Source organism: Lutra lutra, chromosome 6, assembly GCF_902655055.1.
Source record: "Lutra lutra chromosome 6, mLutLut1.2, whole genome shotgun sequence".
NCBI classification, from domain to species: domain Eukaryota; kingdom Metazoa; phylum Chordata; class Mammalia; order Carnivora; family Mustelidae; genus Lutra; species Lutra lutra.
Genome location: NC_062283.1, coordinates 96,486,513 through 96,508,268, shown reverse-complemented (window position 1 = coordinate 96,508,268; position 21,756 = coordinate 96,486,513). Strand labels below are relative to the sequence as shown.

General features: G+C 36.0%; 1 protein-coding gene across 4 annotated transcripts in view; it reads right to left on the bottom strand.

Moving 5' to 3' along the window:
- The window catches only part of GRM1 (glutamate metabotropic receptor 1), a 429,394-nt gene that overhangs the window by 282,484 nt on the left and 125,154 nt on the right, over window positions 1-21,756 (bottom strand). For all 4 annotated transcript variants that reach the window (XM_047735126.1, XM_047735127.1, XM_047735125.1 and 1 more), the window contains exon 3: window positions 14,097-14,346. In XM_047735126.1, the coding sequence (XP_047591082.1) occupies window positions 14,097-14,346 (250 nt within the window). The remainder of the gene's footprint in view (window positions 1-14,096; window positions 14,347-21,756) is intronic.

Below are 21,756 nucleotides of genomic sequence, written 5' to 3'. Positions count from 1 at the left end.
CATCTCAAGAAACCACTTTCTTTGCTTATCCTTATAGCAAACTCCTCATCAATTCAAGTTTTATCATGAGATTGCAGCAATTCAGTCATATGTTCAGGCTCCACTTGTAATTTTAGTTTTCATGCTATTTCTACCACTTCCGTAGTTACTTCCTCCACTTGAACCCCTCAAAGTTCATCCACGAACATTAGAATCAACTTCTTTGGGGCGCCTGGGTGGCTCAGTGGGTTAAGCCGCTGCCTTCAGCTCAGGTCATGATCTCAGGGTCCTGGGATCGAGCCCTGCATCAGGCTCTCTGCTCAGCAGGGAGCCTGCATCCTCCTCTCTCTCTGACTGCCTCTCTGCCTGCTTGTGATCTCTCTCTGTCAAATAAATAAAAAATCTTTAAAAAAAAAAAAAAAGAATCAACTTCTTCCACACTCCTGTCAGTGTTGCTATTTTGAACTCTCACCATGAATCATGAATGCTCTCAATGGCATCTAGAATGGTGAATTCTTTTCAGAGAGCTTTCAATTTATTTTGCCCAATTCATCAGAGGAATTACTATGGCAGCTACACCTTTACAAAAATGTATTTCTTAAATAATAAGAAAGTTGATTAATCCTTTTATCCATGGGCCACAGAATGGATGTTCCTTCACAGGCATGAAAACAACGTTAATCTCATTGTACATCTCCAACCGAGTTCTTTGGTGACCAGGTGCATCATCAGTAAGCAGTACAATTTTGAAAGAAGCCTTTTTTTCTGAGCAGTAGGTCTCAACGTTAGGCTTAAAATATTCAGTGAACCATCTTGTAAACAGATATGCTGTCATCCAGAGTTTGCTGTTCATTTACAGAGCACAGGCAAAGTAGATTTAGCATAATTCTTAAGGGCCCTAGGACTTTCAGAATAATAAATGAGCCTTGGCTTCAACTTCAAGTCACCAGCTGCATTAGCCCTTAATAAGAGAGTCAGTCTTTCCTTTGAAGCTTTGAAGCCACACATTGACTTCTCTCTAGCTATGGAAGTCCTAGATGGCATCTTCTCCCAACAGAAGTTTGTTTCATCTACATTGAAAATCTATTGTTTAAGATAGCCACTTTCATCACGATCTTAGCTAGATCTTCTGAATAACTTGCTGCAGCTTCTACAATACAAGCACTTACTGTACTTCTACGTACAAGCACTCACTGCTTCACCTTGCAGTCTTATGATATGGATGTTTTCTTTCCTTAAACCTCGGGAACTTACCCCTCCTAGCTTCAAACTCTTCTTTTGCAGCTTTGCCATCTGCTAAGCTTTCACAGATTTGAAGAAAGTCAGGGTCATCTTCTGGATTAGGCCTAACACGTACTGTTATAGCTGGTTTGATCTTCTATTCAGACCACTAAAACATTCTCCACATAAGCAAAAGGACTGCTTCACTTTCTTATTATTTGTATGTTCACTGAATTACTCTTTTTAATTTCCTTCAGGAATTTTTACTTTGCATTCACAACTTTGCTATCTGTTTGATACAAAAGGCCAAGCATTTGGCCTATTTCAGCTTTTGACAAGCTCACTAAGCTTCATCATTTATATCTTTTGACTGAAAGTAAAAGTCCTCTGGCCTAAACACAGGCCCTTACAGGGTTCTTAATTGGCTTACTTTTCAATATAAAGCACTATTCCCTGTGCCTCCAACAATAGGGAGGCCTGGGGAGAAGGAGCAAGACAGGAGAGGACAATGGTTGGTCAGTGAGCAGTCAGAATACATACATTTATCAGTTTAGTTTTCTCATAAATATATGTGATTTGTATTGCCCCCAAACAATGACAGTGGTAACATCGAAGACTACTGATCTCAGATCACCGTAACAAATATAATGATAATTAAAAGTTTGAAATATTGTGAGAATTATGAAAATGTGACACAGAGATGCAAAGTGAGCAAACACTATTGGAAAATGATGTGACAGACTTGCTCATTACAAGGTTGCCACCAGCCTTCAATTTATAAAAAAAATTCAATATCTGTGAAGTGTAATAAAGAGAAATGCAATAAAATGAGATGTGCCTGTACTTTGTTACTGAGACATTTTTTGCAATTCTGGCTCCCTTGAGTTTTTAGCTGGGTTTGCAATCCTTAAAGGATTGGCTAGAGTGAGTTTTAATAACTATACAATGTGCTACATTTGGTGAGGAAGAAAAAAATACACCTGTTTATCTCCTCATTAGAGAGGAATGCCAAACCTAGACGGCCTTTAGGTTATACTCCCTACTTATTGTATAGTGTTTCCATAAATCTCTGAAAATGAGTCTACAATTTGAAAAATTGCCTATGGTAATTTCTTAGAAGTATACTTTTACAGAAAGAAAATTATTACTATGAAAAAAAGTGTAAAAAGGAATGTTCAAAATATGCTTTTTTTCCAATCTTCAATGTTATTTTAAAAAGATGTAGAAACCAAGCTCATCTCTAAGAGATGTCAGGTAAAAAGCAAAGATCCAAATTCTCCCAATATGAGAACACACCAGACATTGGCTGTAGCTACAACTAGGGCTCTGGGTAAGTACCTCAGGAAAAAAATATAAATTTCTTTTGTGCAAATGACAGTGTTCCACAATATATAGCTAAAACTCTGGAATAATCATTCAATGAGAAGAGGTTATCGATTTTTTACTCTCTAGAATAGTTAAAACAGTAACCGCAGTTATTTTACCATCCATTAAAATTATAATAAAGAGAAATGGGACAGGATTAGGGTTACCAAGAGTTAAGGCCTTTCCAGTAGAACAGTGAAACACCCCTTCTCCCAACACTTTCACCTCCTCTGGTCAGAACAAGAAATGAGCTCATATGAGAAATAATGGTGGCCAAAAGGCAGCTAGGTGACATATCCAAAGTGCTGAAATAAGAAGCTGTTGACCAAATATCTTATATCCAGCAAAACCATTTTTCAAAAATGAAAGTGAAATAAAGATATTCCCAGATAAGCAAACACTGAGTAAATTCACTCCTGGAAGGCCTACCCCCTCCAAAATAAATAAATAAATAAATAAATAGGTAGGTAGATTACATATTAAAGGAAATAATTTAGGCTTAAAGGAAGTTACCCAAGATGGAAATTCAACACACACACACACACACACAAACACACACACACCCGCATAGGTAAAGTTAGTCAAGTAATTATAAAAGATACTATAAATGTATATTTCTTCTTCTTTCTATACTTCAATGATTTAAAAGCAATTGTATAAAACAACATGCATATAATTTTATTTGGGGACCTATAAAATAGGTAAATGGAATTTATTTGACAATAGCACAAAGGTGGTAGGTAGGAACAAAGTGTATCTAGTATATAAATGACACCAGGGGATAACTTGCATCCATAGGGAAAAAAATGTAGAGAATCTGAAATAGTAAATCCAATGGCAAATATAAAAATTCCAACAAATAATATACTTACTCCCTTTTGTCTTGTCAGCTTCTATAATAGGTATAACTTCTAAAACAATAACTATGACAATGTATTACTAAGTTTTTAATATGTATAAACGTAATGTATAATGACAGCATAAGAAGAAGAAAAAGGAAATAGAGCTATATAAAAATAAAATTTGTATATCTCACTGAAATTAGGTTAGCATCATTTTGAAGTGGACTCATTGGTTAAGGCTATATGGTAAGCCCTAGAAAAACCACTAAGAAAATAGTTCTTTAAAATATAGTGAAAAAATGATTATAGGAATAATTGAGGAACAAAAAGACATGAAACATTGAGAAACAAAATATAAAATGGTAGATGTAACTCCAACTACATCAATAATTACATTATATATGAAAGGATTAAACAATGTAATCAAAAGGTAGAGAGAGTAAGTCTAGATTTTAAAAAGTAAGATCAACTACATGCTATCTATAAGAAATATTTTATATACAGTACAAATATGTTGAAAATGAAAGGATGGAAAAAGATATACAATGTAAATAAGGATCATTAAAAGACAGGAGTGGCTATACACTTATCAGGAAAAATTTAAGCTTTAAAACAAAGAGTCACTTGATATAAAGAGGAACATTTTCTAATGATAAAAGCATCAATCTATCAGGAAAATACAGCTATTTGAAACATACATACACCTAGCAAGAGAAACTCAAAATACATGAAACAAAAACTAAGTTAAAGGGAGAAAAAGACAACTCAACAATAATATTTGGAGACTTCAATATCCCATTTTTCATAATGGATAGAACTAGACAGAATATCAACAAGAAGTAGAAGACTTTAACAACAATATGAAGAAACTTGACCTAAAAGGCATTTATGGAAGCCTGAATCCAACAACAATAGAGAGTCCCCTCAAGCACACTTGGAATATTCTTCAGAGAATAACATATGCTAGGCAATAAAACAAAACTTAATAAATGTGAAGGGAATGAAGCCACACAAAAATGTTCTTAATTATAATGAAATGACTTTAGAAGAGGAAAAGTACAATCTTTAAAATTAAAAATATACATTATATGATTAAGAATAGATTAGAAATGGCAAAAAAAAAATCTGTATACTCAAAGTCATAGCAATAGAAATTGTAGAAAATGAAGCAAAAAAAGGGAAGTGAAAAAAAAGACATAATTTTCCTGTACAAAAATATCAAGCAATCAAATATACATAAATTGGAGCCCAAGATAGAAAAAAAAGAAAGGCATGGACAAAAATAATATTTAAGGAAATAACAGGCAATTATTTTCCAAATTAGATTTGAAAAAACTATGAACCACATCAAGGCTTATAATCAAATTGCTGAAAACAAGTAATAAAAAGATATCAAAAGAATCAGAGGTTAAAAATACACATTATTCAAGGAACAAAGAATTACAGTATACAGCAGATTTTTCCTCAGAAGCTACGCAAGCCAAAAAAATAGAATTGAATAATATCTCTCAAATATTGGAAGTAAAAAACACCACTACCAGATATTTGATTGTTTTTAAATTAAGGTAAAATAAAAATATTACAGCCAAATTTATTTCAGCAGACCAGCCTCACAAGCAATGTTAGAAAACATCCTTCAGAGAGAAGAAAAATAATGCTGAAGAAAATTGGATTTAAAAAGAAAAGAAAAGAAAATTGGATTTACATAAAGGAATGGAAAAGTAATTATAGAGGTAATTAAAGAAAGTAATTTTTTCTCATTTTTAGTTTCTTAAACAGACAATTGACTAAGCAAAAATAAGTATATTTTACACTGTATAACAGAATTAGAAGTAAAATATACAATAATAATAGAACATACATAAAGAGGGAGAATTAGAAATATATTGCTATAAAGTTCATTGCCTATATGTAATATGGTATAATATTCTTGGAGTGTGGATATTAATAACTTAAAGAAACTTATTACAGGCCCCAGATCAACTATTCATAAAATAATAAAGAATTATAGTAAGTCAAAGGTAAAGATAAAATGGAACATTAAAAATGTTTAATTAACATATACAGATATACACCATTGTTTTCAACAAATGGTAGGCTATTTTAATAGAGAAATGATAGTCTTTTCAACAAAACAGTTCTGGAACAACTGGATATTTTAGGTCAGAAAAAGAGTATTCACCCTTATCTCACAACATGTATGAAAACTAATTCCAAATATATAACTTAATCATATATCTAAATAAAGAAGGAAACACTATAAAACTTCTACAAAAACTATTTGTGATGTTGGAGTAGGTAAAGCTATCTTTGATGGAATGCAATGAACATAAGTCATAAAAGAAGAAATTAATAACTGGACTTTCAAAATTTAAACCATCCTATCATCCAATGATCCTGTTAACAAAATCAAATTTTCAGACACATACTAAGAGAAAATATATGCTATATATGTATATTATAAATGATTTGGGTCCAGTAATTACAAAGAACTTCTACAACTTCATAAGACTAACAACCTGATAACAAGATGAACACATATGTCTACAAAAGATTTCACCAAAAAAGATATTAAAATGACAAATAAGCACATAAAAATATTCAACTTTATTAGTCATTATGAAAATGCAAATTAAAACCACAAAGAGATGCCACTGCCCACCCACCAGAATAGCTAAAAGTAAAAAGACTGACAATACTATTTTGGTGAAGATGTAAAGGAATTAGAACTTTCATGCACACTGGTGGAAGTGCAAAATTTTACTGCCACTTCAGAAAATAATTTGGCATTTTCTTATAAATAAACTTATAAAGTAAAATATGGACTTACCATGTGACCCATAATCTCACCCCTAGATATTTCTTTAAGAACATTAAACATATATGTCCACACGAAGACTTATACATGGATGTTTATAGCTACATTATTCATGATAGTCAAAACTGGAAATGACCCAAATGTTCATCAAAAGGAGAATGGATAAGCAAATGGAAGCATATCCATGCCATAGAATGCTACTCAGCAACAAAGAAGCGACTAATATGAACAACTGCATGGGTGTATCTAAAAACACTTTGCCAATTAAAAGAAGTCAGACATAAAAGACTCCATTCCATATGACTTCCTTTATACAACATTCTAGAAAAGGAAAAGTGTAAGGACAGAAAGCAGATCAGTTGTTGCCTGTGTCCAGAGGTTGGAGAGGAATGCTGGCCAAGGGGCATTAAGGAATGTTTTATTGTAATAGAAACAGTCTATACTGTGATTTACATAGTTATAGTGCCTACATTACCGTTTAGAATTGCCAAAACTCATCAAATGAAACACTTAAAATTTGTGAATTTCAATAATGCTGATTGGAAATGTACATACTCTTCAATCCATCCCCAAACATACTGAAATAGAATCTGAAGAAGGTGGAGCCTACGAACTGATGTTTTTATGGTTTATGATACAGACAGACAAGCAGCTGATGAGCAGCTCAGTCATCAGACCCCAATTCCACAATCAGCAAGAAGTAATAGTTCATTGCTCAGAGATGACTGGACTAATCTGCCACATGCTTAAATGCTTCCTACTCTGCATCTTGATTAGTCAGAAAACTAGGCCATGATTATGCTTTCACAGGACAGGTCAACAGGCCAGTCCAGGCATCCATCAGGAGAGGGTAGAAATATAAGAAATAACAGAGTTTCAAATAGTGTTTATTACTATTACTGCCACTACTACTGTCAATGTTATTATTATTTACTACTTTCAGATATATCTTTACTTTTGAAAGAAAATCTTGAAGGCAAATAAATTTTAAGAATTAAAAAATAAAAAAAAAAAAAAACAGAGCTAAAGTGGCAGAATAACAGGCAGTAGAGTTAAACTTCATTTCATTTGTCCTTTCAAATATGTCCTGAAAGCAATTCATTCATAATGATTGCCACTTGGGTGCAAAGCACAGATGTAGGCATCAGAGGGAAATGGTTCTGAAACTTAACTCATCCTCAGTCTTTAAAAAAAGAAGATCCAAAGTCCTTCGCCAAGAAATTCTATTGATGGCCTGGGGTGGGATCCAAGAATCTGCATTTTTAAGTGCCCCTGCTTCTTCTGTTGTGCAGTCAGGTTGCAAACAGACTATCATACGAATTACAAAAAGTGTATTAAGACAAATTCCCTGTTGTCTTCAATCAGCCTCAAATACAAACTAAACTAAATCCATAATGACTTCCTTTTTCAACCATTCAAATTGAACCAGTGCCTTATAAATACAAAGGGCACCCAACACCCTTCACTGTTTCTAGTATCCAAAAGGCAAGTAGAGACCACAATATTAGTCTTTCAGTTTTCAGATGTCCATTATCTGAAACATGGAAATAGGTATAGGTATAGAGAAGAGCGATTAAAAAATAAATCAGCCACCCAATTATTGTGAAAATCCTGAGCATTTCTGTGGCTGAGATCTATGCTCAAAATACTTGTATCCTACAAATAGTATTTATTCTCCAGCATACTCTAAACTAAATCCCATCTCCTTCCCTTGAACACATTTTTTCAGTCTTTTTCTAGCAGTGTATTCTTCCACAAAGCTCTCATTAATCTGCCTGTGGAGGCATGTTTTAAGGAAGGGATCGCCTGTCAGCAGGTTAGCAATCATTTTCTGCCCTTGGGAACTTAGAGAAGGCCAGGTTATGTATCTGTAAGTTGAACCATCACACATCTGAAAATGCTCATCAGCCTCTTGATTTTGATCCATTTTGGTCGAGGTCACACTTCACTGAAAATCCACATTTCCTTTGTAATATATAACCTTTGCAATTTTGTTTGAAGGCTGAAAACTTTAGGTATTTCCCCCATTTTTTTCCACAGCAGAAAAATTGGATCTGAAATAATTCATTTTTCATTAAAAAAAAAAAAGCATGTGAACATAACACCATGGTATATCATCTTGTTCAAGGGTATCAAGGTCACTTCCAAATATGTGTTACTGGAAGAAAAAGACAAAAAGATTGCCTTGTAAAAAACAAGAAACTAAAAATAAAAAACAGGTATTTCCTTTGTTTTAAAATGAAACTGTTGACAATACTATTGATACAAGAAGAAACAACAAATGTTGGAGAGGTTGTGGAGAAAGGGGAAGCCTCTTACACTGGTTGGTGAGAATGCAAGTTGGTATAGCCACTTTGGAAAACAGTGTGGATGTTCCTTAAAAAGTTAAAAAGAGAGCTACCCTATGACCAGGCAATTGCACTACTGGGTATTTACCCTAAAGATACAGATGTAGTGAAAATAAGGGCCATATGCACCCCAATGTTCATAGCAGCAATGTCCACAACAGCCCAACTGTGGAAGGAGCCGAGATGCCCTTCAACAGATGAATGGATAAAGAAGATGTGGTCCATATATACAATGGAATATTACCCAGCTATCAGAAAGGATAAATACCCAACATTTGCATCAACATGGATGGAACTGGAGGAGATTATGCTAAGTGAAATGAGTCAAACAGAGAAAGACAATGACCATATGCTTTCACTTATCTATGGGACATAAGGAATAGCATGGAGGACATTAGGAGAAGGAAGGGGAAAATGAAGAGGGGGAAATCACAGGAGGAGATGAACCATGAGAGACTATGGACTCTGGGAATCAATCAGAGGGTTTTAAAGGGGAGGGGGTGAGGCGATGGGTGAGCCCAGTGATGGGTATTAAGAAGGGCATGTATTGGGGCGCCTGGGTGGCTCAGTGGGTTAACCCTCTGCCTTCGGCTCAGGTCGTGATCTCAGGGTCCTGGGATCGAGCCCCGCATCAGGCTCTCTGCTCAGCAGGGAGCCTGCTTTCTCCTCCTCTCTCCCTGCCTGCCTCTCTGCCTTCTTGTGATCTCTCTCTCTGTGTTAAATAAATAAATTTAAAAAATTTTAAAAATTTAAAAAAAAAAGAAGAAGAAGGGCATGTATTACATGGAGAACTGGGTGTTATACACAAACAATGAATCATGGAACACTACATCAAAAACTAATGATGTACTATTTAGTGACTAACATAACATAATAAAAAATTATTAAAAATAAAAAATAAATAAAATTACAGTAGCCTTCTTTCCAGAAAAAGCAATTGCTCCTTTTCAGCCATTAAAAAAAAAAAAAAAAAAAAATACATGCTTAATGTTGTTTGTTGCACTTTCAACTCAAAAACCATGGTGTCAGTGTTTTCGTGGATCGAGTTTTAGAAGGAATTTCTCTGCAGTGACAGATAATGGAAAGTGGGTCTAGTGGGTTAGAAGATAAGAGTTGGGAGAGATGATAGATAAAACAGCACACACCAATAAGGGATAGGCATTTGATATGTAAGGACCCTATATTTAAAGTTTAATTGGCCAGGATATAGTAGGGAGAGGGGGCAAAATGAGAGGTTATTGACTTCATGGTCTTTATTGGATATTTCTTTTGTATAGTGGAGAAATTAAAAGATGAGCTCATAATCCAAATAAAGGGGGCTAGGAAATATACAGTTAAATATGGCATACCCAAGATATTTAACCAAAGGCTCCTAAGAAGATAGAATATAAACCTGCTGTAAGGGCTTCCTAAGATGAGGAAAACAGGGTGGATAAAACTATGGAGTCTCATGTTATGATGAAAAATAATCAACTTGAAACAAATGGTCCCTTTATTGAATTATCACGCAAAACACTTAATATTAGGAGAAAAAAGGGATTCAAAGAAGTAGAGAATAATTACAAATGTAAAACTTTTTTACAGAGATACTTCAGTTGATTTTCCCAAAGAAGGTGAATCTAAACAATAAGATCTCTAGAAGAGAGAGCAAACTGAAAGGTAACTATGGGTAATGTTAATATCTCTTAAATAAAACAATCACAGCTTGACATAGTATAACTTCAAGATAAAGACCATGAATTCTGAAGCCAAACTGCTAGGTTCAAATCCCATCTCTGGCTTTACAGCACTTTTGACAAGTTTACTTCTCTGTACATCAAAGTGGGAATAGTATTAGCACTTTCTCATCATACTGTTACGATAAGTTAAAGTATACAAGTGCTTAGAACAGCGTCTGGCATATAGTAAGGACCAAATGAATGTCTTCATCATCATCACCATCCTCCATCCTATATATTAAAATTATAATTATAGATATGGTGAGCACAATTCTGAGAATCAGGTCAAAAGAAGCATTTTCATAGAACGAAGATGGAACTTACTTTTTGCATAGTGATTAACTTGTGGTTAGTTAACTTACATTGTTACAATGTTCTGCCAATTTGCTCAAAGTCTAAGGTTTGATTTTCCTATGGGCCTGCTGGCTACATTCCATGGCCACATTAAGACACTAATACTGACCAGCTGTATTCAACAAATTCTCCTGGTTTTAATAAAGTGGTGAGTAAGAAAATCTAAATAGATTAACATAAATTCATGAATAACTTTAGAAAAATGAATCTATAAATATGTTCATGTTGATAACAGTTTTGTCATATGGTCTTAATAGGTGATTGGCTGTTATTTTTGGAAAAAAAAAAAAGACTCAGGACAAAAAGTGACTTAAGCAAGATCACATGATTACTTTGTGGCAGAGCTAGAAATCTCAGCCCATATAACTTTTTGTTTTGTTTTTCCATTATCCTATATTCATTAAATATAGAATGTTTGTATTATGTTTGAAAATTCCTACTTAAAATTTCTATTTCTGTTATCATAGTTTATTATGCCATTATGAAAAACTTAGCCCCAACAACAGAGGCGGGATTTTAAGGCCATGGTAAGACTTCATTATGAAAAAAATGGGAAGACATTTTGAGGTATTAAGCACATAAAGAGTGACTTAAATTTTAAAAGATTTAAATTACCTGACTTAAATTTTAAAAGATCACTTGGCCTTAAGAATAGATGATGGGGATGTGGCAAGGGTCAATTAGGAGGATATTGCAATAACCCACGTGAGTGATGAATCTGCCTTGGACCAGGCTGGCCGTGACAAGAACAGCAGTAAGTTGTCAAAGTCTGGATATGTTTGAATGGTGCCACCAACAACATTTCCTCTTATGTTCCTGTGAAGTATGAGAGAAAAGAGTAGTCGTGGGGGCAAGGGACTATAAATCTTCATTCAGGAAGTTCTAATTTTTTTAAAATTAAGTATCTTTTGCTGCAATCTAAACCATGACTTACTTATCTTCACCTCTATGAAAAGAGGTCCATCACCATCTCCACAATGTCCTCTTGTAAATCTGGCAGCAGCCAGAAACAGACCACGTGCTATGAAAGAAACCAAACAATGGCTCCTGACCTCAAAAGAGTATCATCATTTAGTAAATGAAACCCCTTCAAGTAGGAGGGATATATGCTGAATATGCAGCTAGAAGTTGCAACTTGATGTTAAACTATAACCCTTCTGAACATGCCTGCAGAAATGAGAGAATCAGGCCCACCAAATGTCCATTGCCATGAGTGACAGGAGAGTTTGGGGTAGAATTTATCCCTCAGAAAGTGGGAGAATCAAACATCTGAAGGGAAAGCTAATTCTAGGTATGGTATAGTGTTACTACTTGGCTTGGTTCCCTGTTCAGCTCTCTACAGACTCATATCTGAACTGATATCTCTCCTAGGGAAGGGAGATAACTATGAACCAAGAATGAGAAAAGGCCATTTTCCCCCTAATCCTCTAAGATATGAGAGCAACAGTCAATACCACTCTGATAGACCCTTGAAGAATACAGTCCAGAAAGGCAGAGAAGCAGCAAGTGTGGCACAGCTTTGGCATTTCAAGGGCTCCATGAGTCACTGGCAATAACCCCTGGTACAGGGAACAGCATCCTCAGAAGTTCAGGTGTTCACTCTCATGACAGTTACCTAGAATGTATCAGTAGGACCCAGCAGAAGTAGGGCAGAGAAAGAGATGAATAGAAGAGGTAGATATCACATGTAGCTGACCTCTTCATGAGCAAACATGCATGAGACTCAGAAATACTTGCATGAGTTCAGTTATATTGCAGGTAAGCAAGAACCAGAGAGGTAAGTTTATATTGCCATCTTTGTTTAGCTTTTAAATAATGATGATGGAATGAATCCTTTATACTCCAATTACTCACTGCAACATTTGTATAATTATATTTCACAATTAGGCTGTCTGTAAATCCCAAAGTCCACATATTTGCCACATCTCTTTAAGATCTTCAGAATCCAAGTAGATAGTGTCTTTACGGATATTAAAGAGAATGAATTCTGAAAAAAATAAGCAACTGTTCTCTTGAAAATGGTAAACATGAAAATATTTTTAAAATAAGTGCCCTTCATAAAATCAGTAATTTTACAAAATTAATAAAAAGGACTGAATATCTGTAGGCCACCTGTTCTGATACATATATTACCAACCTTATTCTGCATAACATTTCAACAAGGCTGCTTACCTCCTTTTCAGTCATAAAGGAAATAATATTCCTTTTTTAAATACTTGTTTTGAAGACTTGTTTTCTTAAGTGGCTTTACACAGCTGCATCATGTTGAAGAAGCCAAAATGACATTTTGTGACAGTGTGCCAATTATACTTAAATTCAAAAATTTTCTTAATCTTGAATTATATTTTGATCTTAATTCCATCTCTCCTCATGAGAGAGTACTTTTTTATTTAGTTGTATATCCTACCTTCTTCTCTAAAGTCTTTGAAGTGTCCTGTACCTCTAATTTCACATGATGATGAGATCAGTGGTTACTACTATTGCAATCATTACCACAAGTTCAAGGACAGAGGGAAAGGTCTGGAGAGGATGTCCATACCATTACTACTCAGCTTCATAGAGAAGAGGGCTAGTGTTTGAGGTATTTCAACAGGTGAGATTTAGATTTTATTCTAGCCAATAGAGGAGATAGAAAGAGAAAAAACAATCTGGAAAATGAGTGTGACTAAGTCAGGGATCAGTGGAGGCTTTCATTTAGGTAAACTCAGTAGGTTCCTTGGAAAAATTTAGCAGTTTCTTTGCGTAATATTATAAGCAGGCAAATTAAACAAGATACCTGTTACATTAAAAACCAATGATACTGAAAATCTATTCCCACACAAGTACATTTGATCTAGAAAGAAGAGCAGAGATTTTAGAAGCCACCAGCGGCTATTTCAGGGGTCACATGCGGAAAGCATCACTCAGCCATCCCATGCATGTAAAGAGCACATTATCAAGTTCCACAGTTCCGCTGTATATTTTCACTTACATTTAACCAGCCTTTTAAATTTTGTGTCTTAATATATATTTCCATCTTCACTGCTACCCTCCATCCACCAATACTCCATTAAGATTCTTATGTTTAGGAAGTGTGAAGACATAAGTATGTGTGTGGTTTGGGGGCTGGAGGGTTGAAAGGGGCCAGAAGCACATAAAAAGAATAATTCTTTAGAACAAAACATTCTGGCAATAACTTCCCACCTTTCTCTGAAATAGTCTCATCATCTTGTCATCAACTACCCTGTTCTTGTCTTGCAGAAAAATGATGATGGCCCCACTCTCCATGATCCAGAGTTAAGGTTCAGCCTAGCAGAACACATCTCACTCTCACTGGAGTCAGGAAATCCAGATTTGTGAGAGCAAGCATATGTGAGCCAAGGTGTGGTGTGTGTATGTGTGTGTGTGTGTGTGTGTGAGAGAGAGAGAGAGAGAGAGAGAGCGAGAGAGAGAGAGGTTGATTGAAATTTACCTTCCAATGAGTGAGAACTCTCCCACGACGCCCAGGCGCCTCATGGCACTCAGGAGGCCTCGGACCGTCATACCTTCGCAGAAGCAGACCACCACTCTGGCCTTAGGAAGCCTCTCCCGGAGCTTGCGCAGGAGTCGGTCAAAGCTCTTTTCCCCAGCATTGCTGTAGATTTTGTCTGAATGGGCGATACACAGGCCTTCCTGGGCAGCCAGCTCTTTGAAAGCATCCATTCCGCTCTCCCCATAATTCCCTGTCCAGAAACAATCAGCAGATGTTCAAGACAACCTGGGCAGTGCAGCACTTACAAGCTGGAATAAAGACTCATTAGTCACAAGGAATGGAAAGGACACACTTGCCAAGTAATTTGTAAATATAACTGGAACTGACGGGAGATATGGATGGATTCAAGAGAGTCATCAAATGCAATCAATTCACCAACACTGAGAAAATAATGAGAAACTATCTAACCACAGCAAACAAACTTGAAACAAGTTTTGAGAATGAAGGGTTACTGCCTTATTTTACAACAGTGATCAGTAAGGGTTGTCACAGATTTTAGCAACATGGGAGAGATCAGCACAGTGGGGGTAGGAGGTCAACCAGCATAATGAGAAGGCCTCTCCATTTGAGGGCTCACTCCTGCTGGCTGCCAGCTAAGAGACAGACACTCACCATGGTAGCAAACACTGCTATATACTTCATGAAGGGTAGGCTAAACAAATGGAACACCTGGACCGGCCAGAATAAGCAGACAAGAAGCCGCTACATGTTTTAGTCCAAATCCACCATCCTCTGATGAGGTGACAAAATTACGGGAGATTTTGGCTTTATGTTCTGGTTTTTAATATCATTCTTACAATAATATATAGTTTAAAAAACTAAGAACTCATAGGAATCAATGAAATAAAGCAAATATCAGATTATGCCAGTTTCCCTTTTCTCTATTTCACTGATGACTTTAGCCCCCATCTTAGTGTCCTCTATACTCTATTCCTTTCCCCAAATTTGGGGATTTTGACACCTGTGTAAATGATCCAACACCATGTCCTCCAAGATTCTCAACCCCCCTCCAACCAATGATTCTTCCTATAATCCACCTACTTCTAAATGTTTCTAATATCTGAATGTGGATATCAAACATCCCAGTCTCTTTATTCCCTCTTGTCTTTCAAGCTCATATATTCTACTACCCCCCCACTTCAACATTTCTTCAACCTTATCACAACTTCAAATCCATTCACCAACCCATCTATCTTTCCATCCTCCCTCTCATTTGCCTCTTAGCCCAGCTCATATCTCACAGCCTGTCTGCATAATCACTCTCTTACAAATTCTTTAACTGCCTTCTGCATCCCTGACAAAACCCAACTGCTAGTTAAACCCAACCATTTACCTATTCCACACCTACTCCTGAGGACCTGAGTATGTCTAGAAAAAACTAAGAATCTTGATGACTGGTTTTATTAAAAATTCATGAGCATTCTGCCAAAAGGGGCATTCAATAGTGTAAGGAAATAATACTACATCTCCTCCATAAATAAAATACTCTAACATGATTATTTCATCCTTACTCTTCCCTAACTCCAAATTACTGATCCCATCCCTGACCTTCATCTCAGCTGGGATCCTCATTTCATATTTCAATAAAGACACAGTAATAATCAGACACAAACTAACTTAGCCATACACCACATCTACAAAGCTTTCTTTGTCGGCACTTATTTCTCTGGCATTCCTCCTGTTGTAAATTTGAAGTGTTTCCACCTCAGGATAAAGCCAACTCCTACTCATAAACACTAGGACTCATTGCTTTTTGTCTATTCAAGAACTTTCTCTTGCAATTGTCCCCTCTCTTTTGTGAAAATCAGTTTTTTTTCCTTCTAACAGTGTTAATGAAAAATAAGAAATAAAAACCTTTGCACTCTTTTCCCCACTTAAGTTACTACCTCATTCGCTAGTCCTATTCATAACAATAATAAATGCCTAGGTCAATGTGTTAGCTTCATCATCTCCCATTCTCTCCTTTACCACTCTTCCCATTACCTCAGAAACTTTTCCTGTCAAACTTTTCTCCTGTCAAGATCACCAAAAATTTCCCTGTTGCTTATTTCATGATATGTTCTCTGTCTTCATCTTCATTAACTGCTCAGTTGCACTCAATAGCTGATCACAGCCCCCTTGAAACACTTCATACTCTTAAGTCTCTGTGACACACCTTCTCATAGTTTAGTCACCACTCACTGACTACTCCTCAAGGTATGTGCTAGATTTTTCCTCCTCTTCTCAACCTTGAATATTTTTATGCCATAACCTGATCTCTTCTTCCATCTCTACTCTCACCTTAAGTACACTCGTTCAGGTACATTCCTTCAAACACCATTTGAATATTACAGTTGAATCCCAAATACTGGTCTTCGGACTAGATTGGCCTTTGGAGCAAAAGATTAGAATATTCGATTGCCTCCTTAATATATCCATTTATAGACATCTCAAACTTAACATACCTGAAACTGAATTTTTTCCCTCTCCGTCTTGCAAACCTGCTCTTTCCAGACATCTGTGGTTAGTAAATAATGCCATTACCCACCACATTGCTCAGTAACAAAGTTTCTCTCATTCCACAGACTCTAGCTCTCAAACATTTCTAAACCAGTCTATTCCATTTCAACCTCTGCCATCCTAAACCAAGTGTCTTGGGTAAGGTTTCCTAAAAACAGAGCTGAGATGAAGATTCTTGTACAAGTTATTTGTTGAGAAGCGGAGCAAGAGAATCTGTGAAGGACAGGTGGGGAATGCTAAGTAGGAATGTCATCTCAGCTAGTGATTATTTAGCTTTAGCCTGATTCCATAAGGAACTGCTACAGCACAAACTGCAGCACAGTTAACCCCACCTTTAGGCAATAAAATCTGCTAGTCAATAAGTCATTGGCTAAGGTCCATAAGAAAGCAGGGGAGGTAGCCTCCCAGGAAGGGGTCAGCTGAGATCTATAAAAGCCTACTTTCACAGTAGCTGCGAGGGTGGCGCACAGGGCAGACAGGTTCTCTGAGCAGGCCATCAACAGCATCCTCTATTCCAAGTAACTATCAGTTCTTGCCGAGAGAATTCCCCTACCCCCTGATTGTTCTCCCTGCTTCCACTCATTCCACACATAACAGAGTGACCAGTTAGGATGGAAATCAGAATATATCGCTCCTCTTCAAAAAGCTTCAATCACTTCCCATCAAACTTGGAATGATACCAAAACTCCTTCCCCTGAATTATCAGCCTTAATGTGGACTGAGCCTTCCAACTTCCCCAACCTCATCTCTGCCCACGTTTTCTCCCCCCACCTTCTCTAGACCCATAGCTGTCTTTCTACTCATAAACTACTTAACTCATTTATGCCTCTATATTAGCTGTTTGTATCACCTGAAAAGATGATCCTCTACAGATGTTCTTGTCAGTCTAGTCTCAATATAAATATCACCCTTTGTGAAAAATATTTCCTGATCAGTTTGCTTAAAGTAACCCCCGAGCAGATCCTGATCATATCCCTTGATTTTATCTTAGAACATATGTCTGACACTTTTTCTTGTTAATTTTTCTCTTCCCCCTAGAATATAAGCTCCATGAGAACATCTTTTTATGACTTATCCAATGATGTATCCTTAAACCTTAGAATAGTTCTAAACACTGAATGTACAGTAAAAGTGCATTTGTTTTAACAGCACAATAAAGGAGAAAAGGTTATCAATAAGCAATTTAAACAAAATAAGTAAAAGTGGGAGTAAGAAATTTAAAAATTACTGAATATCATTATCAAAAGAGTGCCATTAAAACCAAATAGTTTTTTTCACCTATCATAGTGCCAGAATTACAAAGATTAATAATATTTAATACTGGCAAGACACAAATACACTTACTTTTCATGATAGCTGTTCAAACTTTTAGTAGACAATGTGAGAGTACTTTTCAAAATTTTTGAGGTAAATATCAGTATATAATATATACAGTATATAATATGTACAGTAATAGTTAAGTCAAAATAATTGTAAAAGAATGCTATTATCTACCCAAAAAAGGACTTAGGACCTAAATCTTCTTTTTTAGTTTAGTTTAGTTTACTTTAGTTTTGTTTAGTTTAGTTTTGTTTTTTATTTGAGAGAGAGCACGAAGGGTGGGAACAGGCAGAAGGACAAGCAGTCTCCCTGTTGAACAGAGAGCCCAATGTACGGCTATGTCCTAGGACCCTGAGATCATGACCAGAGCTAAAGCAGATGCTTAACTGACTGAGCCACCTAGGTCCCCCAGGACTTAAATCTAGACATCTATAAAAGTCTTGTGGGCACTGTAATGAAACCAAGTAAGATTTTCCTATATTGTTGAAAAGAAAGCTTTCTCATTTCCTTTTTCATAAGATTAAATTATCAGTTAATGTATTTGCCTTTTAATTTATCCACCTTTAGTGGCCTAGTCCAGTCAAGTGAAGCCCAAATGGAAGCATTAATGTGTCACAAAATCCTCAGCTCCATAGACTTTGGAAACACATCATGGCTCAGACAAGAAGCTGTGACTGATTATAAAAGGAGAAAACTGCAGCTGACAAGTGGATGCTCATCTGTCTGCAGAAGAGGGTTTGAGAAGGACATCAGATGCTACTTTCTCATAGTAAATGCATGTTCAAGAATCTTCAAGGTATACAGACATCACTAGCCAGCTCTCTTAGCAAAGGCACTATCAGTCTATCAGAAGATGGTGTTATAAGGGCAGTAACTTTATTGCTAAAGTGCCATCCTTGGATTTCAATCACAGAAAACTATTCTACTTCCTTATAAAAATATATGCAGACTAACTGAGCAACAATGGTCTATTCATTCAAATAAGAAAATCTTTTTTATAAATCTAGTAAAGGCCTTAAATATACTCTGTCCAAACATCTCAGGTTACAGACGAGGAAACTGAACCATACAAGAGTGATGGCTCACCAATGAGCAAGAAGCTTATTTGTGTTAGAACTAGAGCAGTTTTAAATGACTAGAGTCCTAGGTTACTGCTGATTTTTCTTAATAGTTAAGTCAATTAAATGTGTATGTTTTCATAATAAAAATGTCTGTATAGGTCAATTGATTTCATGAAATATTTGGCCCCTTTTCTGTGTTCATATTTTCTTATTTGGATAGCAACTCTTTGTTATAGAAATTGATAGCTGAATATCATACATTGGGCCATGTTTCAATTGCCCATTTTTCTCATGATGCCTAAAAGACCATAGTAGCACATAAATATCTACAAGAGCAGTTCTAATATAGGAAGAACAACAATAACTTGTACCTTTATAAATCTTTATAATTTAAAAATTACATGCATAAACATTTTCTTATTTGATACGTAGAAGAGCCTTATTGTACTCGTCATATTGTTAACAGTGCTAGAAAAAGAAAAAAAAAAAAAAAAACATAAAAAATGGGAAGAAAATTGCCACCAGGAAGTTTAAAATCATGTTACTTTCATTTGTAGCAACAGAACTAATGACATGACATGGACAACTTTAAGTATCTAATAAAGGTGCTATGGGTTAGGATTCAGGAAAAGCTGCCTAGAGACATGCCACTTGTTGGAAAGGTTATAGAGAAAAAGTAATCCCTGTACACTGTTGGTGGGAACACAACTTGGTACAACCATTATGGAAAAGAGTATGAGGTTCTTAAAAATAAAAAATTTAAATAGAGGGGCACCTGGGTGGCTCAGTGGGTTAAGCCACTGCCTTCGGCTCAGGTCCTGGGATCGAGTCCCGCATCGGGCTCTCTGCTCAGCAGGGAGCCTGTTTCCCTCTCTCTCTCTCTGCCTGCCTCTCCGTCTACTTGTGATCTCTCTCTGTCAAATAAATAAATAAAAATCTTTAATAAAAAAAAAATTTAAATAGAACTACCATAAGATCCAACAGATGCATTACACAATACACATATATTTAAAGGAAGCAAAATCAGTATTTCAAGGAGATATCTTCACTCTCATGTTCATGGCAGCATTATTCACAATAGTCAAGATATGAAAACAACCTAAGTATTCATCAGTGGGATGAACATATAAAGAAAATGTGGTCTACATATACGATAGAATATTAGCCACAAAAAAGAAGGAAATCCTACCATTTGCAACAACATGGATAAACCTGGACGACATTATCACGATTGGTGAAATAAGCCAAATATAGAAATACAAATACTGCAGGATCTTACTTATGTGTGGTATCTAAGGGAGTCAAACTCATAGAACCAGAGAGTAGAATGTTGGTTACCAGGGGTTGAAGATTCAAAAAGATGAGAAGATATTGGTCAAAGGATACAAAATTTCAGTTACAAGATGAATAAGCCCTGGGGATCTAATGTACAGCATGTTGACTATATGTTATTATGTATAATAATACATAGTTAATGATATATATTATATACTTGAAATTTGCTAAGAGAATAGATATGAAACATTCTTACTGCGTGCTCACACACCTGACTATGTGAGATAATGGCTGTGTGAATTAAATTGATAGTGGAAATCCTTTCACACAGTACATCTTAAATATATACAATTTTGTTAGTTGTACCTCAATACAGTTGGGTGGGTACATTTATTCTGGGTCTTAAAATATAAAAAGATTTTCCACAAATAGAAAATTAGGGCACAGGCACTCTTTGCCCCTCTTCCAGGTCATGAGCATACAATGCCAGACTGAAACTAAAATACTCAGCACTGAGTCCACCCTCTGCCTCCCTGCCCCCTTCCATTCTGCTGTGTAGGCCTCCTCTTGCCTTTCCTGACACTGAAGAATTTATTTAGGTACTTCTGCATGCAACCCTGAAGGAAGCTGTGAATGTATAAAAAAACTGACTCTTAACAAAACTCTCAAAAAAATAAAAGGGCCATGTAATTGTAAACACTCAGACTTGATAGAAACCTGCATATTTTCATTCAATTAGCAAATAGTTTATTGAGTTCTCAACTTGAAAAACATCCTGGCTCTGCACTTATACAGAGCTGCCAAGAAATATCAGACATGGGCTCTGCCTTCAATTTGATAAATATTTACTTTGTGTCTGGCACTGTGCTATGCACCTTAGCACATCATTAATACATCACAACTCCATATAAAGGTTTTAACTCCCCTTTTACAGATGAAGCCTAGAGGCTCTAACAGGTTAAGTAACTTGCCCAAGGTCATAGAATGGTGGACCTAGGATTTAACATCTAACTCAGAAGCTTTTGCTTATCACCATTTCGTACTGTTCCTTCATGGACTTATGTATACTAGTGAGAGCATGACCCAAGCACAGCAACGATAATCAGTTATAAAATGCTACATGAGGAATGAAAACACCATAATATGAAGTTACAGAATAAGAAAGCAGAGATGATCAGAGAATGCCTCTTTGAAACACAGGAAGGCAACTGGACTTTGAAGAATGCAAGCAAGAGCTTACATTGGCATTCAGAGTGAAGGGGAGCAAAAGAGAACCCACAAAAAAAGATTTTTAGAGCCAAGGAGTAAGAATTCCCATTGGAGCAGAAGGTTCATGGTTTATAGAAGGACACACTATATAACAGATCCCTAGTGAAGCATCTGGCATACCACTACAAGATTTGCAACATGGAAATGTGCTGTATGTTGCTGTGTTGTAACAGATT